The 26,916-nt window shown below is 40.4% G+C and overlaps 3 protein-coding genes across 6 annotated transcripts; 1 reads left to right on the forward strand and 2 right to left on the reverse strand.

Annotated features, from left to right (window-relative positions):
• The first annotated feature begins 707 nt into the window (after positions 1–707).
• On the forward strand, positions 708–22,022 carry pdcd2 (programmed cell death 2). 4 transcript variants are annotated; one of them, XM_056375228.1, is made up of 9 exons: positions 708–827; positions 16,039–16,208; positions 16,467–16,575; positions 17,085–17,141; positions 17,682–17,870; positions 18,107–18,313; positions 18,508–18,608; positions 19,499–19,612; positions 20,061–22,022. In XM_056375228.1, exons 2-9 carry the CDS (start codon positions 16,191–16,193, stop codon positions 20,232–20,234), a joined length of 969 nt encoding a protein of 322 aa, XP_056231203.1. In that variant the 5' UTR covers positions 708–827; positions 16,039–16,190; the 3' UTR covers positions 20,235–22,022. The 4 variants fall into 4 exon arrangements, with proteins under 4 accessions (XP_056231203.1, XP_056231202.1, XP_056231201.1 ...); XM_056375227.1 differs by lacking the exon at positions 708–827 and adding an exon at positions 14,437–14,568; XM_056375226.1 differs by lacking the exon at positions 708–827 and having other exon boundaries at positions 15,865–16,208; positions 18,107–18,286.
• On the reverse strand, positions 5,952–14,887 carry rhoua (ras homolog family member Ua). The gene is made up of 4 exons (XM_056375230.1): positions 14,299–14,887; positions 13,656–13,714; positions 12,102–12,290; positions 5,952–11,097 (listed from the first exon to the last, which is right to left on the reverse strand). Exons 1-4 carry the CDS (start codon positions 14,549–14,551, stop codon positions 10,813–10,815), a joined length of 786 nt encoding a protein of 261 aa, XP_056231205.1. The 5' UTR covers positions 14,552–14,887; the 3' UTR covers positions 5,952–10,812.
• tbp (TATA box binding protein) lies at positions 21,557–26,900 on the reverse strand. Its single transcript, XM_056375229.1, has 9 exons — positions 26,796–26,900; positions 26,081–26,306; positions 25,481–25,655; positions 25,189–25,366; positions 24,699–24,786; positions 24,333–24,424; positions 23,956–24,123; positions 23,628–23,722; positions 21,557–23,306 (listed from the first exon to the last, which is right to left on the reverse strand). The coding sequence occupies exons 2-9, from the start codon at positions 26,129–26,131 to the stop codon at positions 23,227–23,229; spliced, it is 927 nt and encodes a 308-aa protein (XP_056231204.1). The 5' UTR covers positions 26,132–26,306; positions 26,796–26,900; the 3' UTR covers positions 21,557–23,226.
• Positions 26,901–26,916: the final 16 nt, after the last annotated feature.

Genomic DNA, 26,916 nt, shown 5'->3' on the forward strand with positions numbered 1-26,916 from the left:
ACTCAACAGTGCTCTCACTTTCCCTGCATTTGAGGTTTTTGTTTCTGGTTGCTTGTGTGTAACATTCACTTGGTTTTCTGTTTGCTATTTTAATATGAAGGTAAAGATTCAAATGTTTCATCTAAGCAGCTGATCTGAGATGTAATACAAGTTAAAACAGTCCAACAGTTAAAGAGCTTCAAGGAGCTGAGATTCATTGGCTACAAAGTTGCATTGAAGCAGCGTCTTTGAACTCCTAAAAGCTCAAACTCTCTCTCTCTCTCTCTCTCTCTCACACAATTCATTATGTGCCGGCTCACACAGTCGAGAAAAAAGGACAAAAGTTCTGGCCATGAGCCTGCTCACTGGGAACTGTGTGTGTGTGTGTGTGTGTGTGTGTGTGTGTGTGTGTGTGTGTGTGTGTGTGTGTGTGTGCCAGCTGGTTACATCTGGTTTAAGAGGCCACAGAGGGAGGCTGCAGTCTCCCACCTCTCAATATCAGTTACTAATCTCTGTTTCCCAGAAGTGTCCATTTGTGTGCGTGTGTGTGTGTGTGTGTGTGTAAGTGTGTGTGTGTAAAGTGTGTGTGTGTAAAGTTCAGAATGTATTCAGTGTTTGTCGGGGTGTGTTTTAAGTGCCTTTGGTGTGTGCTTTTAGTGTATTCAGAGTTTGTTCAGTGTCTATTTTATGTCTTCAGAGTGTAATTAGAGTATGTCCTCTGTGTCTCTGTGCTTCAGCATCCTCAGTCCCCTTTTTGGCCTTTTAAGTGAACTGATGGGAGTCAACTTGTGATCCAACTATTTGGGGGATGTCGTTAACCACCACCTTTTCCAGGCATAGCTAATGAGGTGAGTGCAACTGGCCAGGAGTGGTTTAGTTCTAAAGAGCAGGGTTTCTTTGGTGCCGGTATGACAGGATGTTTATCACAGGGTGGGCACTGAAGCCGTGTGAAGGCTGGAGGATTCAAAGAAGATGGAATAATAATGAGAGATTTGCACCAGCTCAATGGCCGACACATGTCCTCGGCTGTGTAGTGAGCAGTGTGTGCTGGCTCCAGGAAGGGTAAAATCTCCAGTAGTGCCTCGCTTTCCATTGAGCAGTTGATGCTGTCAAACCGTGTGCTGAAGGTGTTTAGATCTTCAGCAAATGAGGCGGGGTCAATTACTGCAGCAAATTTGGGTTTCAGGTCACACCCAGTGAGTGTTCTTACTTTACCTTTTTGGGACATTTCTTGAAGGTATTGGCTTATAAGGTTATAGCAATGCAGAACTTAATGTGGTCTCTAATGATGGCAACCCTCTCGAATAAGTTGCCATCAAAAGCGTTCCAGGCTGTGCAGGAAAATGAACCCCGTCCAGTGGATACCATTACAAGGACAAGCAGGAAAAGCACAGGTGCAATTAATAAAGTTGATGATGGGGCATTTTATGTGGTTGATTCAATTCCAGGTCTCTGCTTTTGCCTTTGCAGGCTCTCTGCATCACTGACCAGGGTAGTCGTTAATGTAATTAGTCACACCTGTGCTCCTCTGCCATGTCTGCAATGAGAGAGGTTTGTTTGGCTTATTCTTTCCCTTACTTTCATCAGCTGTTTGTAAATCTTATGAACTCACATTTAAAGCCAGTGGTACAGCCATGCAGGTGATTTTACTAATGTTGGAGGACTGGACACGTACAGACTCATTCTCCTGTTAGATTTGTTGTAATATTAAACCTTTATCATTTATTAGTACATTAAGTCCAGTGACCTCCTATCAAAGTACTGCTCACCTTAGCCAGAATAAATGAAAACTCTTGGTAAGTAATTTCAGCAGTAACATAATATATATTATAATATTCTTAAACAGTTAATACAGAATATTGTTCTCCTTTAGTGCTACAATGCAAAAATGTTGCTTTCAGTTGGTGAATATTGATGTTCTTGGAAAAAAGTATATTCTATAAAAGTTAAGTCTAATGTAATATTTAAAAAAATACTGATTGAAGCTCATATAGGAAGTAACCATTATTTTTCATGTCATATTTTTCTGTGTGGTGTTAATTTAACACAGTGTGATGACTGAAGCACTAAGTTAACGTGCGTCCGCAGCTCTCGGGTGATTCAGCTCTGGTGTCAGCTGCTCCTGCTGCAGACTGAGAGCTGTGTGAGGAGATTATTACTGAGAGCTTTTCCAGTAAACCCACTCGAACAGTTACTAATTAAATCAGATATAGTTATTACCCAAGAAACAGAGTAACACTATTCTCTCTAAAATGAAAATCCTCACAAATCTTTTCTCATGCTACCTTGTTTGGCAAAGTGAGATCAATGATACAAAATCATGTGTCCTGTTTACAATAACCTAGATAAGCTTTTGTAATGATACCAAGAAACTCAAATATAGTTGCAGGGATTTGTCCGTATTATCTGCACAAGAGAGATATATGTAAATACCACGCTTACTCCCTTTAGCACATGTTCCATAGAGACATTTGAAATACTAGTGTGTCTGTTCACTTTACAGGGATATGATCAAGCTGTGAACACGTAGTGCATCTTGACCATGATGTATGTGGTGTTATCAGCTGCAATGTGCTTATGTAAACGCAGCGGTCAGCTGTTGTCAGCAGTCCACAGGAGAGATGCATGTGCAGAGGAGGAGAAGGAGTTGTGGGGGTGTAAACTGTATGCGTCACACTTTTTTTCAACTGTGTAAATGCCACATGACACGTGGGTGAACTTTGAACACACCACATATGTATTTGCAAATGCAGCACACACGTACACGTCATCACTAGGTTATTCAAATAAACAACCTGTAGAGATGTGCAGCAAAAAACAGAGAGGAAGAGGTGGTGTGATGAACAGTGAAAGAAGATGAGGGACAGAGACAGATTAAGACAGAAAAGGAGGGAGTGTGTGTTTGCCAGGAAAATAGAAAAAGAAACAGAGTGATAAGGAAAGGAAGGAAAAGAGGGAAAAGGGTTTGTTTGAGAGCAAGGTTAGGGTTTAAGTTGGCTCCCCTGACAGACTGAAGGCTGCAGGAGTGGTGTGGTGGTTATGGTTAAGGTTTATAATGTCAATCTTCAGGGCTTGAATGTAAGTCAATGTAAAGAACAGTATCGACCTGAGGAGGATTTGACTTTGACTGGTTTTGAAGGTTCAAGATCTGTGGATCAAACTGGTGCTTTGTAAAACTCCAGAACATTTAATACTGTAAATGTCAAAATCAGCCCCCCCCCCCCCCCCCCCCGTCTGATAAATGCAGCAGGAGGTGCGTCAAACCTTTGATGTTTCTGCTTTTAACTGTCACTCTGTTTGTGTTTTTCTCTCTCCTCCTCCCCATCTGTCTCTCTGTCTAACGTGCTTCTCTTCACTTTCTCTTAACTGCTGTCTCTTTGAACACACACACACACACACACACACACACACACACACACACACACACACACACACACAGAGCAGCTGTCTACACACACATTGATTGGGGTTATAGCTTGTTAGGAGAGTGGAGATTGTGTTTCCACTCTGCTCATTAAGAGTCAGCACTGATGTCACTCTGGCCTCTCATACTTCATGTTATGTAACACACACACACACTCATAATTGTGCTTCTATCGTTATGAGGACTTTCACTAACAAAATGCATTCACTAGCCCCTTACCCTAAACTTAACCATCACAACTGAATGCCTGACCCTAATATAAACCTGATTATAATCTGAACCCTAAACCCAAATCTTAACCCACATCAGCCCTTTGAAGTTGGGAAGACCATGTTAAATGTCCTCACTCCATAAGGTCTATAAATCAAACACGTCCTCACAAAGAGTACACACACTGAGACACTGAGACATGAAGAGTGGCTATAAAATTATAAAATGATCTGGAACTAAACTTCAAACCAGTGCCTTGAGGACTGGCAGCTTTTCTTTTGTGTGTATGTGAGCAACAACTGGCTAAACATAAATATCCTGTGTGTTACACATTTTTCTCAGAGGTTATGTCCCTCTGCATCTCTCTAGCACCGTGATAATAAAACACTTGTCTGAGTAACTGTGTTTGATAAAACTGCAACGTAATAAATTGTGGCAAGTACGAAACTTGAACAACATGATATAATGACATGGTTAAAAAAACCTTTGGACCCCATTTTGAACTGGAATTACAAGGACTTTTAGGCCTTAATTTCACTTAATGATGTTGGCAGCAACAGAAAACTAGACATCTCGAGTCGAGGTTCATTTGGGTGCTACATGTGTTTACAGCTGATAAAGACTTTCCATAGTTGTGCATTAGACTGTGTCGACATCTGCACAGTCTCACAGTGTTATGACATGGTTCATTAATAGGCCAGTTAGATTTAAAACCTATCCAGGGGAGCATTTTATTACATTTTGGGTCAATATTTCATTATATGCTGTTATTACGTAATCAGTTGTTAAAGGCCTTGTGAGGTTTGGATCACAAATAAAAAGCATTACATCAAAACTGAAAGTCTGCTGACTGGAGACTGTCATGATCTGCCCACATAGTGACTTTGTTTGGACTGTTGAATCTTTCCTCCCCTAAAATTACTGAGTCTGGACTTTATGTTTGGACTATTGTTTTCTTCTTGTTTTATTTTGAAAATCCTCACCTTGTTTGTCCACTGTTTCTTCTACTTCCTGTCTTTGTCCAGTTTCCCGCTTCTGTGATTGTTTGCCCCACCCTGATGTGTTTCACCTGTGTCTAATCAGCCCTGCCTCCCTTGTGTATTTAAGTCTCTGTCTTCCCCGCGCTCTCTGTCAGTTCGTCTGATCTGCTTCTGTTCAGTATTCTGAATTTCTTCTGCATTTTTGTTATTAAATTACATTTTTGCAGCTGCCCACTAGTGTTCTCATCTGCATTTGGTTCCTGAAATTACTAATCCGTAACAGACACTGAGACAATAAGAGAATAGTGGCATATTTAAAACATTTACAGTCTTCCTGGTGTCTTTTCCCAACGGATTGTAATTCAAGATGTTACATTTTGGAGGATAAGATTTGTGATTATGATTTGTATCAGTCAGTGTCTGGCCTGCTCATGGATGAGAACAGGACCTGGCACTGCATAACTCACAGAGCAGTTAATTTACTTACTCTGTGTTGTCAGGTAGAACAAATCAATTTGTTTCCCACACAGTTAAAGTTGGGGCACCTCCACTCTCACACTCACTCACTCACTCACAGACAGACAGACAGACACTGCCTCCAGAACCAGAGACATGCCACTAACCAAATGTCACATGACGGCCTTCAAAATAAAGCTCTTGCATAACCATGAGGGCCTGGAAGCGGCAGAGAGTCTGTTTACAATGATCCAGTGTGAAGCTGGATGACTTTCTGTGGGCGCACTGTGTGTGTGTGTGTGTGTGTGTGTGTGTGTGTGTGTGTGTGTGTGTGTGTGTGTGTGTGTGTGTGTGTGTGTGTGTGTGTGTGTGTGTGTGTGAGAATGTGAGTGTGTCTCCATGCCCCCAAACATCGCTCACATCTTATCCCCTCTTTCTTGATGTGCATCAGCTGAGCACAGCATGGCTGTTGCACTTGGTTATCACAAAGTGTGCTGTGCCGTTCCAAAACATTACTTCAGCCACAACAACATGAAAAAAACACGTCTAATTTGGCGCCCGAGCAACAAAGAAAAGCCATGTGTTGTCCTAAAAAACAAACATCCAAGAGTGCCTTACCTGCATCCTGCTGCTGACCATTCTGATGATTATTTACAATCTCTTCTCTGGTAAAACTCATGAAATTGTTTTGGTGAACAGACACAAAAATGTACAAATGTGATACAGACAAACGCTGTGTACTCATGAATACTTAAAAACATTCTCATTTACAGCTTGTTGGTTTTTGTGACATCATGGTCAAGGTACAAGGTTACATATGTCCAGGAGTTATATCTAAACAAGCACACATTCCCAGTCCCACCACTGAGCACCAAGCCTCAAAATCAACAAAACACAGCGTGTATTAAACCAAATATTCTTTATTTCTCAGGGTATAAAACTTCTGTACAAACACATGTTCCTTTGACTGACGTCCTCGGTTCAACAGAGAATTCAGTGTGAGCAGATTGCAGCAGTATATTATCTCTTACCATGTTTTTATATTGAGGAAAAATAAAAACACAGTGATGTTTCACACAGGCTGAGCTGGTTGGTTTCCTAAGAGAAGTTCTCAGCTGGTGTCCCATGTGAGTGAGATCAGGTGTGCTTTAGGGGGTATCAGCCTCAATGAAAAATTGATTAAATCTCAAGAATGAACCATTTTGTCCATTTCCCCCCGCTGTCTCCTGTTGTTTAAACCCACCGGGCTTTAAGGGATATATGTGGCACGTTGGCATACCTGCACCAACCTGTCTTCTAAACATCCAAAATATGAGTCACTACATCATACTGTAATCAGTACAGATAATTATTAATAACCCTATCTTTTATTCTTTTTTGGCCGTTTGAGAGCCTGTTCCAATACAAAATCAATCACACAAATCACAGCCAGCCATTGTCATTATACTCAAATACATCACCAGTACATTTCTTTGTGGCAAGTTAAAGCACAGACTTTGCACTTGTCCCAAACACGCGACATTAACACTTTGTCTTACCTTAACAAAACACCAAGTTTACAGCACAACACTCTGACTACCTAGTGGACAGTCACCATCATGTCTTCTCATTACACACGATAGTTCACTTTCAGAGACCCATCTGCTCCACATTACAAAACCATATATCTGTCATACAAGACACATCCTGCTGAAGATCAACCAGCTTACTCCTAAAAGAACCTGAAACCACTGTTCACTTAAATACACTCAGGGGTTTTGCTGTTACTTGTATGACCAGTAGATTTGGTAGCTCATGTTAGCTGATGTTTGCTTACTTCATTACTGAGTCAGTTAGCTGACTTTATGACTCCTCTCTAGTTGTGTTACTGTTAAACTACGTTTCAGCACATGGCCAGAGTGGATGCTGTTCAAAAAAGGTTACTCACTTTAAAGGATCATAAGCTAATTTATGTGTCCTTGTCAGACTCATGCAAGCCCTTGTTGACTAATTGAACAGCAACAAACCCAAATGTTATTCATATTGTTTTAATTTACTCAAATAGGAATAAATCAACCCGGGTTTATATCTTTCTCAGTATGAACGCAGGCCTACATCACATGCAGGATAACGCACTGTGAAGAGAAGCTTACTATGCTGTCTATAAATTGTGAATTTAAAAATGGAAGACTGGTGAAACCTCACAGAGGAAGTGCCAGCTATCATAAGGGTCTGTGTGACCTTTAGCCTACTTAAATCCACCATCACCCAAGGCTGCAGACAAACAGCAAGACAAGTAACTTATTATGCCTATTCCCCAGGAAGAAACAATACATTTGCTATCATGAGTAAAACATCAACACAGTGAGCCCATTCAGTCGCAGTTGTAGCATCTTCAGCATAAAACTACCAGACAGCTCCAGAAATGCACAGTCCTGCAATCAGGAGTCACAGCTTTACACTGAGGCCTAAACCCAACATAAGCAGACAGTTCAATTTGATTCCTTTTTCCAGATTTGTCTTGGAGAGCAACACTGTAAATACTGTCATTAATACACAGCTTGTTGCCAGATTGCAAAACAATTTCAGGATCAGTTTGGGTTTGACATTTTTGGGGTAAAAATCAAATGTTGGTACCAACATTAAGCTGTAGAGTATTTGGTAGAGCATAACAGTAACGTTTAAAAGAGATTGGTGAACTAACCGGGTGAAAATGATCCACAGATCTGGTTTCTGAAAAGAAAATCAGTTTGTTAGAAAAAAACCTGAATCTTATAATAAAGTTACTTCTTAACTAGCACAGTTTCTTCACAAAAGTTACATATAAAAGTAATTAATACTAATTGAATTTTAAGGCACACCACTGCTCACTCCATTTCACACCAGTAGAGAACCAACTTTGAAGCACACACTAGAAGATGGCACAAGGTTACACTTAAGGGAAAAAATATACTCAGAACACTGCTGCACTTTTTCAGGGCTTTCACACTATAATTAATCTTGGGATAAGATTCCTGTTAGCTCAGGGTTCACATCTCCTTAAGCTCTGGACTAACATTGATTAGACACTGAGAAAATGAGATATCCCTCCCCTTTAGGCCAGGATTTACTAATCCTCTCCAGATCAAGGTTATTGTTGACTTTTAAAGGGATATTATCAGACACATGGAGTTAAAATCACTGATTACTTCAAGCAAAATCAGCACAATATTAGTTAGTCAAATGAAATGGTGTGAGGGGGATACAGATGTTAACCCTGAACCTTAAGAGTCTTATAGTCTTACTAGTCACACAAAGGTTTATATTTTTTTAATTTTTTTGTTTGTTTTTTAAGAAATGCAAGAGTGAAAATCCATTTTTGCATTTTTGTCTGATTAATATGAATGATTATGCTGGATATGTACTAAACCACAGTGGATCTTCTTCAGTCCATTACAGACTCCAACCTGGTTGCACCCTTTTTTCCTTCTGCTGCAGCAACTCTAATACAAAGGGCCATTCAGATGTAGGAACTGTAGAGAAATAGTTTTAAATGATTGGGTTTTGTTCTTGTTTTAGTAACTACAATGTACAAAGGAAGGCGTGGCAGTTGAGTATTTGACAGCCACACATCTTGTGTTTCAGTTTGCCTTTTTATTTCTGCTTTACAACATATAAAACTTGATCTATTGGAGAGAGAAGAGGCTGCAGAGGCAGCTGCAGAACTAACAGAGCGTACAGTAGACATAGGATGGACAATGGATGTCTCTGTAGTAGGAACGCAGCATGGACTCAGAATGGTAGAAATAATCCATGGTGGCCACTGTAATAAAGCGGAAGATCAAGTTCTGGATAAAGGGAGCAAATGCAGAGCAACAAACATTATGAATCAAACTATAGTTTTTAACTACTAACAAAAGATTTCGCTGAATACGTAAATAATTGAAACTTCACAGTCTTACATACACAATTGCGCTGGAAAGCTAAGAAAAAACCCGACTTTGTTTATTTTAGTTTTTCTTCAGAAACAAAAGGCTGAGCCCATTTTGTAAATTCAAACACATGCAGAGAGCACTCGGTTGTTCCAACTCTTAAGTGCTCACACTTGAGGCTGTTTTAGTAGCTGGAAACATAAATCAAACATGCACCAAGCAGTACAATTATCTGAGTAAATTACTGGTTGACAGGATGAATGATTCAAACTCAACTCTCGATATTCTCAGTTTTAGACTGTCTTCTTTGTATGTGAAAAGGGAGCTCCAGATAAGTAACCTGGCTACTGCACTGAGCAAAGTTGTGGCTTGTGGAACCATGTGATCACATGGTTCCACAAGCCACAACTTTGCCATGAGCAAAACGCTAAAACAGCAACATGTCCCATTAAGATCAAGTGCTAGCCAGACAAAGGCAACCTGCGTAGTTCAATGATTTCTATGTAACCAAGCCACATTGGTACCAGTCCATTTTCACAGACTGTACAGTCCTGCAGTACTAATGTAGGATAGACGAGGACGATAAACTAACTACTACTTAACAGCTACTGGTGGAAACCTGAAGCAGGTCACTGACTCCTAGATACAATGTTGAGTCTTCTTGGGTAAAAATCCAACTTGCTTTTACAGAACAATGCTTGTGTTTTAATCACATGGATATTCAGAAAGTCTTGGCATGTTCAGCATCCTTAGCTAGTACTAAGATATGCTGTAGGTTACATTGCCCAGTTATCTTTGGAAATCTTTTCCAAATAAGATGTGATATGAATCTGACCAAACTCTGAGCATGACCAAACCTATTCACTGTCTGGCTTCACAGTGGCAGGACAATGAAAAACAAACGCACTGATAACCAAGCCAGACCTAACTCCATAAATAGTACAGATCCAGACTAAAAATGAAATACAAACCATGATGCAGGTTCCAGATTAGGTTTGTAAGATGCATCACAGTAAACTGTGCATGTGACCAGGATAAAATTATTTGCTGCTTAATGAAGGAAGCTCTTTCATTAGAACAACAATAACCCCAGTTATAAAAAAAGAAGCTCTTAAATTGACCATGGGCTGGACTTTTTGACTACGTTCTGACCTAAATCATGTCCAGTGATGAAATGATCAGCTCTGGTCCCGTGTTCTTATGTAAATAAGGACGAGGTTTGGTCGGAGAGCCGCTCTATTTCAGTCAGCGGTTATTTTTAATCATGAGTATTGGAAACCAGACTAAAGTTAGAGACAAGTTAGAAAAATGATTAAGTTTAAATGCAGTTTCATTTATACACCATTTATAGTCTGCAGGCAGTCCAGGTCCCTTCCAGGCTACATAACAAGGCTACATAAACCCATACTAGGCTGGGAAGGTTTTTACCAGTTTAATATCAGAAGAGCAAGAAGCACCTTATCCTGTCGAGAGCTCATACTGGAGGCAGGCTAAGATTAAAACCAGGTTAGAAAAAGGACATTTAAGCACAAAAGCACCTGGTTCTTTATAAGACACAGCAGAACTGCTTGGTTTTCAGAGCAGGTTCTGCTGGAACCAGGCTGGGCTCAGTAGTAAATCTCATCTGTGATAAGACTAAAACCCCTCTCCAAACAAAAACAAAAACATTTTTAGATCCATGACAGTCTTACTTTGGTTCTCAGCCACACTCCAGTCGAGGTCCTGCTCAACATCAGGCTCCATTAGAGAGACACCCAAACTGAAAGCGAGTCCAGGCAGAACCCAAACCCAGCTGAATCCAGACCAGGATAAAGTCAACAGAGGATCAGAATCTTAGACCGCAACAATAGCAAGACCCAATCACAGGCCTGCTCTAGGCCACGCAGCAATATCTTTTCCACCAGGACTTTGACAGACTCTTCATCTTGTCCGGTGTCTGCCTTTGCTTTTTCCGTCGTTTTTGTTTCCCTCTCGGGTGCTTTTGGGAGCTGTGGTTCTGCAGGCTGGCCAATATGGCTGTGTCAAACACTTCCTTAAGATTTTTTTGGGTCAGAGAGGAGCACTCCATGTAGGCCACAGCTCCAATCTCCACCGCACAGTCCCGAGCGTCCGCCGGGTCGACCGGCCGCTCCCGATACTTAGCCAGGTCAATGAGAACCTAAACAAGCAACACTTTTTTAGGTCACATATTGAGAATTTCCAAAAAATTAGTCAAGGAGACAAGAAAAATGTGCCTGTAATGTTTTTCACCGATTACAATTTTCTAAATATTAATTTTGAGTATTTGGTAAGCATCCTGCAAAGATCTTGTATCTTCATTATGTGCTGCGCCATTGAAACAGCTATACCTTCTATTTAAAGAAAATGTCACAAGTCAATTACACAATAAAACTTTGTTAAAAATCATAAAACAGTCAAAACATTGGAATTTTTGGCAAAACAATTTGTTCTTTTCTTTGCAATTCATGAAAAGTTTGATTTCTTCTGGCGTCTTTGTCCAGACTCCATGTGATTTACAGGTGAGCATTGGCTTAACTAAGGTAACAAGACAGTAAGAAGGATCCACAACAATGAGAAAGTAACAGCCACAGACGTCCTCTAAGAGCGTGACTGGACATTTTCCATAAGATCAGAGAGAGCACAGCAGTTCAACAGCTCTGATATGATCAGTGGGATCTCCTTGTTCATGGATGACTGGAAGTGTTGCATTCATTTATTTCCACTTTAACATTTAAATGAATGATATTGTTTAAAGTGCTACACAACGTAAATTGAAGTAGACATTTTCACATGTCACAGTAGTGAAAGCACACAAAGTTTTTATCTGTTTGTCATTACTTAAAAGGAACAAACATGTTGGGAGAGAACTTTTCAGTGCAACTTTAATTCTCACCAACATCAGCAATCGGGAGAAACTCAGTTAACGTTACATGTTTGTGCTGGAAAAGCAGCGTCTTTCATCCTTTGCTTTACTATAAAATCTGCTGTATTTCTTTGTGCCATAAAGCAATCCCTTTGATTTCTTGCAATTGTTATGGGGCTGCCAGTTAGTTTATGGATTGTCTGGATGATTTTTCTACATGCTGATAAGAATGTCTAAGAATCGAAGCAAACATTAGAAATAGACAAGTTAAAATGCTGCACGGAGCAGATTTACCACACCTTGACATCTTCTCGAAGGTCACACTGTGTCCCAACGAGTACAAGTGGAGCGAATGGGGCGTGTCTCCGGATCTCTGGGACCCACTTCTCAGGAACGTTCTGGAAAGAGGCGGGACTGACGACACTAAAGCACAGCAGGAACACATCTGCACTGGTGTAACACAGAGGACGCAGCTTGTCAAACTCGTCCTGGGAAGGTTGGGAGAGATCAAGAGAGAGCAGGCGTCCATGAGAGTGTTGAAAACAATGAGATAATTACAGAACTTCACCCACCAACAAATTATGACTATAAGTGCATTAAGACAAACAGAAGAGGCGTGACACAATTGCAGCACAATTAATAATGTGTCCTGTCAGTCCTGGTAAAGTTAGACTGGGGAGTTGGAGAAAAGAGGAAAGGTGGAGTGAGAAAAAGTGATTATAAATTCAAAGAAGAGGAAGCAACAGAACAGATTCAGATTTAGTCCCACCAGTGGAGCAGGAGTGCCAACTTTTGAGACCTTGCTTCCTCTTTTGGTGTGTGGACTTGTAAGAGGAGGAAGAGGTGTTGTCCAGTGACACTGAGTGATCTGTTTATTGCTAAATGATAATCGACTACGAAGATAGGTCTGTTTCTCCCCTCTGACTTTCTCTCTATCCCTTCATCTCCCAGTCTATCACTCCTCTGCTTGTGATCCTCCCATTCATTTTGTCTTCATATCTGAGAACCCAACGAAGGCGATTACTGCTTTATTTAGGCTTGTGACATCTTTCATTCACAAGTTCTTGAACTTAACACGACATATTGCTGACCAACTGCTGAATATGAATTTTAATAGCATTTTTTTATAGCAATGTCTATTTTTTTTTCATTCATAAATCCAATTTCCATTGTTTGTGTCTGGAGCTGCTGTTCCCTCACAGAGACACCCACAGGAGCTCACGGGCCGGCTGTTATCCTTATCAATGAGGTGAAGTACATTATCTGACAGTACCAGTGAACTACTTGTGTGTGTTTATATACTCCCTGTCTGACCAGTTGTAACTCATCCTAACTTGACAGGTCTACAACTATTTTTTTCACATCAACAGCTGTTGCAAATGTAGACACAACTGCATCACTTCTTATGCCAGAGAATCGTTCTTAGGAAAGACCTACCAGATACCAACAGCTAGTTTCCTGGACAAAGACTGAGCCCGTTTAGACACTGAATTTAAGGGAGATATCCACTGTAAAACTAATCTTAGTCTGTGTACCAAGCCCCTGGAGTTTAGAGCTTACAGTAATGGACTCCATATTGGTTAAACTACATACTCTTCTGCTGTACACAGTCAAATGGTGACCAGCAAATAGATGTGGATAGAGCAACAAAACTTGTGTGAACTTATGTTTCGAAAAAGAACAATTTTGGTTCCAATTTACAAAGTTTTGTGGCCCTATCAGTTGTTAAAAGAAGGCAAAAATGCCAAAGAAAGGAAGAATGAAAGAAAGAGGCATTGTTTCCAGCCTAAATGAAACAACAGGAAATGTTGCTGCTCTTTCTGTGTGTTTGAGTGTGTGTTGAGATCACTGACCTGTCCAGCAGTGTCACAGAGTTGTAGTTTGACTGGCTGCCCATCCACTGACACCACCGCTACACACACACACACACACACACACACACACACACACACACACACACACACACACACACACCATAAGGTCAATAACAAGTGTAGTGTAGCTTTCCACTCAGTAAAGTGCTAATAAAGGTCACATTTGGTAATTTGGAGGTACAATTTGCTAAAACCAAATCTACTAAATATGTGACTCCTATAAAGTTCACATGGCTATTCCATTTTAATAATCTATTCCAATTTTGCCAAGTTTTCATTTTCATTATTATTTATCAAGTTGGTTTAACATGATCAGTTCCTGGTGAACGACTGAAAGAGATGGTCGTGTGAAATAATCCGGCTTCAGATGAACAACTTCCAATGTAAAATAGACTTTATTTTTTGACATTTATAGGACTGATAAATGGAAAAATGAATCAAAAACTTATTGATTGTTGGTCTGCAATATAGGTCTATTTCACTCTGTAAAAATATACTTCACAACCACATTTCCACTCACACATTTCATAAAGAGGAATAATGGGCTATAGCCTATCACACTTGATGTTTCTAGTGAAACTCGTTGATAAATGAGGTACAGTGTGTCTCCTCCATCCTTTACCTGAGAAGTTGTCAAACGCGGTCGGGACGTACTCGGTGGGATATCCATTTGTGGTGTAGCTGACCACCAGGCTGGTTTTCCCCACAGCTCCGTCCCCCACCAGCACACACTTCACCCGCCTCTCCGCTGCCCCTGCCCCGGACCGCCGCGTCCTGCCGGAGACCCTGTCCCGGCTCCGGACCCTCCTGGGTGGGACAGGCGGAGTAGGGGACACAGATTCCGGCTTGTAGCTCCCATCGCCCCGCGGAGGCATTTGGCACGGAGAGGAGGGTGAGTTGAAGCTGGAGGAGACCCAGGCAGCAGATTCAGTTTGGTCCAGCTCTCACATTGTCCATTGGTCCGTTATCTTCACAGCCGTTTGTCAACTGACTTTGTTGTCGTCGCCGCTGTCCACTTCTTTCTAGTTTCCATGGTTAAATCACAAAAGTTTGAACTTCTGTAAACCCCGAACATCCTCAGACTGAGACCGTGTCCACTGTCAGCTTCGTGGTTGATTTAAATATAATTTAAAGTCCGATTACAAGAGCAGGGATTCAGCTAATGCTAGTTATCCGGTGTCCGTCCAGTCATCCAGAGCACAGAGCTGCTCTAATGACATCACGGTGTGTGTGTGTGTGTGTGTGTGTGTGTGTGTGTGTGTGTGTGTGTGTGTGTGTGTGTGTGTGTGTGTGTGTGGGAGAGAGAGAGAGAGAGAGAGAGATCTCATCTCTGCACTGGGAAAGATTGGTTTTGTGTTATTATGCAACAAGCTTAAATTATATTATATTATATTATATACACAACATTTTGGGGTTTTGACTGTTGGTCAGACAAAAAAAGAAGTTGTATGTTAGTTAGTATGTTACTTGGGGTTCAGATAATAATGAGGCATTTTTCATTGTATTGTGTCATTTTATAGACTTAAGGATCAATCAGTTATTAAAGAAAATAACTGTCAGACCTATTGATGATGAAATAATACGACCTGGCTCGTAGAGTGTTGATTACTTGACCCAGAAAAATTTGTTTGATAAAAACTAAACTTTATAACAAGTGAACTCAACAAGTTTAGATCTTAAAACTAGATTTAACACAGTCCCTCTTCAAGACAAGGCTATAAGAGGATGGAAATCAAATTTGGGATTAATCAAACCCAGATCCAAATGACACTGAGTCTTGCCCAGCCATGCAGGGGAGTAGAAAACACAATAAATCCCTCTGAAATGTGTCATAAAACCCAAATACTCAAGCAAAATACATGTGCCTCAAAAGTGTACTGTACTTGACAAAATGCACTTACTTTCCTCAGTATCATAGAGTACCACTAGATTTAATTTGACTTTTGACTACAGACAGGACATTTGTGCCATCTAGTGAGTGAAAAGAAATACGACACTTGATAGATACAATTAAAACCTTGTTTTTAAAAAAAACAATATTCTAGGGGTAACTGAGTTTCAGGCAAGCTACCAAAATATACAGTTTGACATTGTATCACACATTATATAAATTTAGAAGAGCATTTTAGTGTATACCATAATATCTCTACAGTGGGAGCAGCGAGGACTGCGGAACCAAAGAAATGTGTTTGTTTCCTCACGGACGCTTTTCAGTAATGTACCAGTCTTGCATGTGTTGTGACAGGATTAACAGAGTCTTCTCTTCTACTAGATAGTTATTAGTATTTTAAATAAAGCCTGTTCACTGGACAGACAGACAACCTCCGCTATAATATGTCCCGCGATACAAACGTGTCTCCAGCGGAGGTGGTTCTGGGTTTCCTGGAGGAGGCGGAGCCGTGGCGGCTTCGATCCCCACAGTTCCCCAGTAAAGTCGGGGGGAAGCCGGCGTGGCTTAGCCAGAAAGACCTGCCCTCACTGCCCGGGCTGGAGTGTGAGACATGCCGCCTGCCCATGGCCTTTCTGCTCCAGGTTAGTGAACAGCTGGAGTTTTGGACGCATAATGTTGTGCTCAGTTTTAAAATATGGGGATATTGTCAGATTCAGAGCTAAAATAAATTTCATGTAAATCATCACATCCATGTCGGTGTGGATGCAGTCACCTCTCAGAAGGTTTCTGACTGACAACAACTCTGTGTTGCAGATGTAACACTGAGTTAACTTCCATGTAACAAACACAGACTCACCTGTGATATCCTGTGTAGTCAACCCTCTCCATCTCTGCTGCAGGTGTACGCACCAGTGTCTGGTCAGGACAGGAGTTTCCACAGAACTCTCTTTCTGTTCTGCTGCAGAACTCCTGAGTGCTACACACACAACGACAGCCGCTGTATGAAAGGTACCTGAAACCATTGTTGGAGCTTTTATGTTTGTCATTTGTCATCTGTGTTGTTGCACGATAGTAGAAGAGACTGCTCACCAAAAAAAAAGAGCTAAATTAATTAGCAATTAATCAATCCATCTATTGGTCGGTAGACAGAAAATTAATCATCAGCCATTTTCAAAATCAAGTCATCATTTCAAATCATCAATTCACCTTGGAAACTGTGACATACTTGTATTTCTTTTTTTACATAGATCTCACAATAATCGATTAATCTAGATTATAATCTGTAGATTAATCGATAATGAAAATAATCGGTACTTGCATCCCCACTTAACAGCACTTCAGTCTTTTGACTTTGCTCTGCTTTCTTGCATTCTTCTCCCTTCCCTACATTTACCCCTTTCCTCACTTTAAAACCATTCTTGTCTGTTCTCTGGGGCATTCGTAATTTTTTATTTTTTTTAAAAAGACTCGATACATTTTTGTCAAGTTTTCTGACAGATTATTTTCTTTCCATTCAGTTTTCAGAAGTCAGCTACCCAGGAGGAATGAGTTCTACCCTTACGACCCTCCGCCAGGTTTGTGCATTTGCCAGGAAGTCAGTAAAAGTGTAAACCCCATAATGTGAAGTATTGCAGATGTGTTCAAAATGTAAATGTTTTCCATGTCTGAACATAAGTGATATAGAGAGGTTGACTAATTGCTTGAATCTGCTGCACTTAATTCACACATGCTGCTCCTCTATAGCTCAGAATCACATTGTGCTTTTATGAAACTGCAGCACTTCACTGCAGGTAATCAGTTGCTAATGATCAACATTCATCATTATATTTGTATGTTTGCAGACCTTATATAAATATGATGCAGTGTGATAGGAAAGATGATATTTACTCAAACTCTTTCAGTTGTTGTCAGTTTTTATGTGTTTCAACAGTAGCTTGGCTTTTGTATGATGTATTCATCTATTTGTGGTTGCATATTGCAGTAATTCAGACGAGTGCGTTCGATGCTGTACCTGCAAAACCCTGAAGAAACTTGTTTTCTGCTGACATGTTATCGATTGATTTACTGACATGATTTTTTTTCTTCTTTTCTCTGTTTGTTTTTTTTTTTGTCAGAGGATGAACCCCTCAGCGATCCTGAAGACAACCAGAGTGTGCTGCCTGTCTCTGGAGTTAAAATGTGTTGGGTGTGTGGTTGCCCTGGCAACAAAGCCTGCTCCCGCTGTCAATCTGTGACCTACTGTGGAAAACACCACCAGACCCTCCACTGGAAACAGATACACAAGAAGGAGTGTGGCAGCCAAGGTGTGTTTGCGACACAAGGATTTGTTTCCTCTCCATCTTCTGAACAGTCCTGTCAGTAATGGTGTCACTAGTTCAGTTGTTAATGCATGAATATAGGATTTGTGAATGGTATTTTACAGCATCCAGTATCAAGATAACGTGAAATGTCTCAGTTGAGGGATCAAAAATCAACCTGAATACGCCATATGTTTAAAGAGACTAAATGTCTGTGCTGTCTTTTGTCTGTCTCTGTACAGACGCATCCATTGTCACAACCTCTCCTTTCCTCTTCCCCGAGTCTGAGCTGGTCACTGAGCCTGAGGAAGAGGAGGAAGAGGGGAGAGAGGAAGACACAAAGGAAGCTGAGGGAGAGGAGGAAGAGGAGGAAGACACAAAGGAGGCTGAAGGAGAGGAGGAAGGGGACGGTGCTCACAGAGGTGTAGACCGTCCCTCTTCAGCAGACAGTACGTTTTAATTTATGCCTGACACACTGGTCACATTAAGTCATTTAGTGTCATACAGAAACATAACAAATATGCAAGGTTTTAGTTCCAGCTCTGATAACTCGTTAATCAGTATGAACAATTATTATTATTATTATTCTTTAATCAGTATGTCTTTCTAAGGGATTTATCCAGACTTTCTATTCTCTCTGCAGCGCTGGCAGAGACAGACCTGGAGGAGATGGCTATGTGTGAGACTGAAGACAACAAAGTGCTGCAGAGGTTTAAAAAGAAGATTGCACCAGAACCACACCAGGTAAAAAAATAAATAAATAAAATTACAAAAACTGAACTGGAACACAATTATGGTCTCTTAAAGTTATAACATGTAACATTTCCACATTAATATGTCTAAAAGCAACTAGACCTATGTGTTATATTTTTTTGAATTGTGTACTCACCTGAAATGTTTTCATCAATTTCAAACCTACAGAAATCTGTGATTTTAATCACGGTAAGGGTCCGTTTCATTTGATCACCTGTCAGTGACATAATATCCCCTATGCGCATGTGTCAAATCCTTAAATAAAATCCCATTTTAAGCTTCATTTTTAAGATACACTTTTTACCTTGGTCGTTTTCGACTATGTATTTAAACCGCATGAAGGATTTTAGTCATTGGATGTCCGTCTTAAGTTGTCAGAGAAAAAAGCCATGCAAATGTTAGGCAGCTCAGCTCCCAGCCCCTCCAAGCTGTCCTGTGTACGATCGATCCATCGATTCTTAACGTTAAACTGCTTTGTTATGTTTCTACTGGTTTTAATTCCCTGATGCATTAGTTATGGATAGTCGGACACCTCTGCTGATAATTCCCGAACGTCTGGATTAAAAGTTATCAGAGAAACAATCAAAACAAAGGTTAGAAGTTTCAGCTTCAAGCCCTTTCCCTGACGTTTCGTGTGCGTCGTGCAACGTTGGTGAATCACTGACTTTAAATGTGAAACTGCTTTATTCAATGGTTTATCTTGTTATTTGTTGTGGAGAGGAGGAGACCTGTGCAGGTAATTTGAGTCCCAGCAAAAACCTCCTGGACGACTGACACTGAAGGAATCCAGAAGTTACATACTGTGCATTTAAACAAGCAGAGACACTCGTCACACTGATTGTTTCCTCTGTGTCAACCTCACAGTGCTGTGTTATGTTTAGGTGGTGCGTTACAGCCGAGGCGGTTCTCCCTTATGGATCTCTCCTCAGCACGTCCCTTCAGATCAGGATATCCCACCATGCACCTGTGGCGCCAAGAGGACTTTTGAGTTTCAGGTAGTCACTGCTTATTAAATGCTCAGTAATCTAACCCATCAAAGACTTGAGTTTTTCGTTCTTTTTGTTTCCTTTCTTCTCATGCCATCTTCTTTTTCCCTAGTCATTTTCTCACTCATCACAGTTTTGAATGCATATGTGCTATTGTGTGCCCAGTATATGAAAGTGTGTATACATATTGTTGATGGGAATTGATTTTTGATATAAGCTACGCTAAAGTGTATTTTATTATTTGGTGTGAATTACTGGAAATGTTCCAGATATGGTACAGGATGTGCTACACTAGCATCACCTCGTCTGTCAACAATAATGGTTGATTTTTATCAAAGTGACTATTTGTGTCTGTGTCTCTCCACACAGGTAACAGTCCAGTTGTTGAACAGTGTTTACATCTGCTGGAGCCTAATATATGTGCTTATCGTGTGTGTGTGTGTGTGTGTGTGTGTAGGTGATGCCCCAGCTATTAAACAGTCTATGTGTGGACGCAAAAGGAGCCAGTATCGACTGGGGGACACTCGCCGTCTACACCTGCTCTGCCAGCTGTAACCAGGACAACCAGTACTACCCCGAGTTCATCTGGAAGCAGGACTTCAGCACGGGTCAGCAGCATAAACACTCATGATATCAGCCTGCTGCTGGATGCAATTTAGGACACTGTGGTGCATCTGACAGCTCAGACTGTGCAGTGAGGAAACTGGTGTAGTCACACTAGTAATGTCACTTTCCATTAAATGGACTGGACCCATGCTGCTGTTCTTGTTACGCAGCTGATTATACGCAGATCAAATGTAAAAATCTGAATTTCAGCCGACCGAGGGATCAAACTCCTCAGAGACTGTAACAGGGAGAATGAAGATGTTGTTGGGTGGCAGATATTCACCGTCTGAATTTGAGCCAAATTTCTTGTAACTTTATTATAAACACTTGTAAATTTATTATTCTGTGTCCTGACAGTGCATTATCTATCATTATTTTAAAGGTTCAGATATTGAAACAGGGATTCTGGTTTCCTGCCACTTCTAAACATTTTCTATCATAGTTCAAAATTCTGGCTGTTCAGAGCAAAGCGTCGGTGGTATTTCTGACCCATGTGGTTAAGAGGGTTATGTTCATTCTCAGTGCTACGTACTGTTTATACAGGTTGGTCTCCTGGTGCTGATAATGAGCAAAACAATATGAGCTTGTGCCTTATCATCACATAATAAAGATTTTAACAAAGTTATCCAAGTCATGTAATTTTTTGCATTTTTAGTGCTTCGAAGACGATATGAAAATGAACATAAAGCACAGTATAAGTCTGGGGTTTTTTTTTTTGATAGTCAATGATCAATTCTATCTCACTGAGGTTACTGCAATGGCAACTAACTGGTATAAATCACATTCAGTGTTACATAAATCACAAATAATCAGATGTGTGTGGTATCTGGTGACTGTCTGGTAAAGGTGCATTTGATATAATCAGAATCTGTGGTTTGGTTTCCGACTTAGGGACCACCTCCAATCCCTCTGTAGTCTGTCAACTGACAAAAGCCAAGGATTGTGTGCTAAATGTAAAAAACATTTATGTCCATACAAATCTTCATTAGGTTGTAACTAATTTAGCAAATTTAAAGACAAACTGTAACTTTTCAATGACAAAACAAGCAGCAATTACAGGATAAAGATAAATGCAAAACACAATTTAAGAGTAGCACAAGCATAGAAGAGCTCCAGAAGTCACTGAACTGGCTGAATAATGTTACACAGCAATCTTTATAGTCAAGCTGTGAACTAGGTTCTCTGTAGGAGCAAGACGCCCAGGCTGAAAAAGAGACAATGACTTGTGGTTGTTTTGTTTGCTCCTTCTGTCATATTTTGCAGGTGAAGTCCGGGTGCCCAGTACGCCCATTCAGTAATCCATGTTAAAATGTTATTGTAGTGAAGGAAGCAGCTTTAACAGGAGAGTCAGTATGTACATATTTATTAATGCACAGTGCAGCACGTTAACAATTTCAGACGCAGAATTGCTTTTATATGTGACAGAGCTTCCTTGTTTTCTGCCTGGCTGCTGCTAAGCTCAGAATTACAGAGAAATGAATTAATAAACACCATTAAGTATTTAACCTCATCTCATCTACTAATATGTTGTCCATACAGATGTCAGGTGGCAGACACACAGGTGATGAAACCAAGTGCACTGTGAATCCAAAAATTTTAATTGATTAATTGCTTAACTTTTACATTCAAGGATGTGTCTAGTTGAAATCGCCTGTGTGCCACACAAACACACCAACAAGTGCCCAAAATTTAAACTCATCTAAATGTAGACATTTGGCCAAGTATGTTGCTGAGCAATCAGCGAGGATGATCCAGCCAGATAGTTTTGAATGGCCAAAAAGTACATTAAAAAAAAAAACAACAAAAAAAAAAACTTAGACAATACATAAACATGGCAACATGATGCATAGTTTATCTGTCATCACACTGTCTTTTAGTGCTAATGAATTTAGAATGAAGAATGTGAATTCAAGATAAAGTAGTCGGCCTCTTTTACCTAAGACTGTATCGTGTCTTTCTATTTTAGCTCTGGAGGAATTTGTCTAATTGTCTGATCCTGATTGCTCTTGCAGTCAAGGCGTCCAGTTAGCTCAAGAAGTTATAGAGCATTGTTCCCTTAAAGGCTGGACTCATTTAATTACAGTTGAAATATATATAATATGATTAACCATTAAAAGACTTCTTGTTTACGACATGTAAACTGTTTCTACAGAAAATTATTTTTAGACTGATTCCAGAGAATTAAGTACAAATGTATCAGAAACCAAAACAAAGTGATACCAACCAACAACTAGCTGACAAGTTCAGCAGGAGGATTTGGATCAGTTTAGTTTAACTTCTTTCAATTCAAAATTTGAGAGCATCCAACTTGTAACTGCAGACTTAACAGACTGGACCGTACCATGCCTCACATTGAAATTTGTAATTTTAGGTTAAATCTACTTCCAGCATTTCTGAAAATAGGACTATGCTGAATAAACTGATTTTTAATGTACATGGTACAATGATAAAACTCTCAAAAACCAGACTTGAGAAACTATATTCTTATAATACTGTAATAGGAATGTGGGGCTGACAGACCCAAACACGTTCATATAACTGTGAGACCAAGCTGACAATTACTAAAAATACAATGTACAAAACTATTTAAAACTGCGTAAAATAAAATCAGCAACAGTCTCATTGAGCCCGCCTCTCTTTCAGTCAGCAACTTTTTACATTTCTTACAGTCTTATGTACAATCAGGGATGTGATAGGGCAACAAAAAATTCTGAAACATGGGGCATAAACTAAAGCACCTGAAAAAACAAATAGAAAGGATTGAGTTTTAAATATACCATCATGTGTGATCAGAACACAGAAAAAAGACCTTTAAAAAGTTTGTTCTCCAAAAAATCTGAATCACCAGAGGGATGAAAAGTAAAAAGCGACTTATTTACATCCCTGTACAACAAGCCCTCAGAGCAGTCCACTTGTAGAGGTCAACATATAGATGATACTTCCATGGAAATAAAAAAAAAAAGTTCGAGTAAAAAGAGACAGGGTTGGGGAGATGGTAAAGGAAGGAACCACAGGTCCTACGTTGTCTTGCGGAAGCCTTTCAAGATTGGGTAGATGTTTTCAAACGCTTCATAAATCTCTGCTCTCACCTTGGCACCTGAACAACAAACAAAACAGATGTCATTAACGACAACGAGTTACTATGCCCAGTTACATCATGGTCTTGATGATTTTTATTTAAAGTTTTATTGAATTTTGAGATTTTAGATGTCTGTTTGTTTTGAGCTCTCTAGTTGATGCATTATATAATGGTTTGTAAATCAACTCAAACCTAGTCTTACATTGTTGTAATGCAATTTCTTTTTACTTATTAGCTGATATATACACAGATTCAATTCCATTTAACTGCAATGAGCTAATATTATTAACTCTAGTTCTGATCTATTACTAGTAATAAGCGAAGTGAAGCTGGTCTTACCTGTGAGTACAACTTTCCCAGAAACAAAGATGAGCAGGACGATTCTGGGTTTGATCATTCTGTAAATTAACCCTGGAAACAGCTCCGGCTCATAACTGCAGTAGACAAGTCACTTTACTTTAGTCATGACAAGAACTAGCTCAATCGTTAATAAACAATTTTAAAGGTGAGAAAAATACAGCAAGCCTGCCTGATATTAGTACCTGGATATTGTCTGTAAAATTTATGCTAAAAGTCATATAAATTTCAAGCAATCCCAGGTTCGGGTTAGAAATGAGTGACCATGGCTTTTAGCTGTACAGAACATAAAAAACACGACAAAAATCACCTGCTAAACTGTTGATGTGTGAGGACTAAACCCTCCAGCCGGATGGGGAACTTCACATCGCAGCTTCCCACCATGTTCTGAATCTTGAAGTCCAGGAACTTGGCAGGAAAACCGAGCTTCTGCACCACACGAGCATATTTTCTGGCTGCTAACCTCGACTGCTCCTCACTGGAGAGAAGAGTGAGTCGATGAGAGGCAGATTACAGGGAAAGATGAAGAAGAAAACTGGACATGTATTAAGGTGGAGAAAGGCAAGCTAGCATGTGTCTTGTATCTCATAATTGACAAGGTTTATTGTCCCTACTGAATTCAACTCTACTGGCTTTTCATCATTAACTTTAGCACATGAAATGTCAATAAACAAACTATATTCTGACCTCTTGGCTCCAGTGCAGACCATCTTCCCAGAGCTGAAGATGAGGGCAGTGGTCCTGGGTTCTCGTATTCTCATGATGACAGCAGCAAAACGCTACATGGGGTAGGACAATCAGGATTCCCGTTATGATAACAGCGATTCCTTTTAACTGGCTGTGTGGGCTGTTTAGCATAAATATATCCAGTATATTTTGAGGGCAGAAATGTCCATCAGTTTTGTTATTTCTGTGCATAAGAGGAAATGATGGAATGATAACATTTCTAAGAGACATATCAGAGAATCTGATGGCAGCTAAAGAAAACAGAAGCCACACTGTTGAGCTTTTGAGTAATATAGAGCTGATCACATTACTGTGTGGCAGTCTTACCTTTGGGTTGTACTCTGCATTCCTGGCTCTCAGGGCAATGGTCTTCAAGTCCAGTTTACAGCCCAGATTTACAGTAGATACAATATTTCTGATAGTAGGGAGAGTAAGGAAAGCACAGAGAATTGATAGAGAGGCATAAAGGAAAACTGTTAAATCAGTAGTTAAAAATCGAATTCAATTATGTGGAAAAAATGGCAATGCAGTCAAATTTTGGTAATAAAAAACATTCATATCTAAGCATGACACCAGGACACCCTCTGGTAGTGTCTGAAATGTCAGCTACATTTATATTTGGGGTCTAAATAAATTTTGATTCACCTTGATCATAATTTTGATCTTTACTCGTGTTTCCCCTACAGGAAAATACAGCAGTAAGCTAAACTAAACACAACATAATGGGAAAGGTGTGTGTATTAAGTAGACGATTCTCAAGAGTGATGGCCTCATTTGGCATATACTCATTTACTATACTATTGGATATGAAACATACTGTAGCTGTGGTACTATTCCAGAGCTCTCCGAGGCTGGTGTCGCCGGTGTGATAGGGGTCATGGGAGTCAGCGGGGTGTTGTAGAGCGGGGTGTTCCCTGGTAGCGCTGTGGTGGTGGAGCCTGCTACTGTCTGGGAATGGAAAAGCTGAGGGGTCTGCCCCGATGTACCTGGAAGGCCTGGAGACCAAAGAAAGTTTTTTTTTTCAATAACATGAACTGGATGATAAATATTATTTTCTCAGAATAAATGGGGAAGACACCAGTTCCAGGGATATGAGGTTATGATCTAACCTGTGTTGGCCTGCTGCGCCTGTTGTTGTTGCTGCTGCTGCTGCTGTTGTTGTTGTTGCCTCTGTTGTTCCTCCAGTATAGAAAGACTGTTGGTATTCTGGACAGGCTGGGGTGTCAGGCCAGAACCATATGGCATCATGGGACTGAAAATTGGCATGCCTGGGGTCATGGCACCCTGCAAAAGAAAACACCACCAAAATAACATGAAGTTGGGATTGAGAAGAACCACATTAGGAACAACACAAACAAAACAAATTTATTTCTGTCTGCAAAAGAAAGAAATTGGTTGATATCTATAAATATACAAATGCATATACAAAGATTTCTGCAGTCCGAAATATGTGGAGGCTGAAGCCACAGTTTATAATGCCTTTCCTTTTAACAATACATAATGTCCAGCCATTAAAGGCAACATCCCAAAAAGGGTTGTTTCACATTGGTCCTCACTAATTGCTTTTTGGAACACAGTGAAAAATAATGGTAGTACTATGTTTTGGCCCTGAATAAGAGGTTACTTATAAATGTAAAGTTATTGTAGGCACATATTTCAGTTTGCTTTCATTTTGAATATTTTAACCAAAGCTGATATTAACGTGGTACCTGAGGGGAGGCCAGCCCCTGGAAGGCTGGTATACTGTTGTTCTGATCCATCTCTTCAGCACCTCACGTTGGTTCACTGCCACCAAAGAGCAGGCGGCAACACAGGCTGAGATAACTTTACACAGCAGGTGCCTCAAAGCTACGCTGAAGAAAAACAGAAACCACGGTGTAGTGGACTGCAGGGACACTCTTTGTTGTGTCTTCTTCTCTGAAAGTTATGTCGTGCCTGAAAAGGAGGACAGAAACAAGATTAACTCAGACAACCACTTTATTAATTTTTTTGTCGCCGTGCATCGTCAAAGCTGTGTGAAGCACTTGCAAATGACATGGAGCTGCCGCTGTGGCGCCAACACATCCACAGCTTGCTAACTAAGTTGCGACTTTTAGCTTTCATGTTTGTTCGCGTTACTTCGGCCCGTTCATTCATTTTGACACCATGTGCACGGTGTGTCCTCTAAAAGGTATACGGTTGACAAAGGTATCCATGCACAAGCAGTCTTCCAACAAAATGTCTTGAAAAACTCTTAAATGCAACACATCAACACAGTGGCTAGCTGAAGTTAGCCGCACAGCTAATGTTAGCTACAGTAGCTAATGCAGCCGTAAGTCAAACGTGCTGTGGCCACAGTGAAAGCAGCGACTTTATGTGCTAAAATAAGCTCCAAATAACTCTGTCATTTGCCAGTGCACCGCAGCATGTTGCTTGCTTACTTACAGCCACCCTCTCGCAGTTAAAACCAGCACAGAAAAAGATTTAATTCAGCCTCGGGTTCGTGTCATCTTCGGTTCTCTTCTTCTTCGGCACTCACGAGCGTCTCCGGCTGCTTCCGGAAGCG

Source organism: Seriola aureovittata, chromosome 1 (assembly GCF_021018895.1).
Source record: "Seriola aureovittata isolate HTS-2021-v1 ecotype China chromosome 1, ASM2101889v1, whole genome shotgun sequence".
Classification (NCBI taxonomy): domain Eukaryota; kingdom Metazoa; phylum Chordata; class Actinopteri; order Carangiformes; family Carangidae; genus Seriola; species Seriola aureovittata.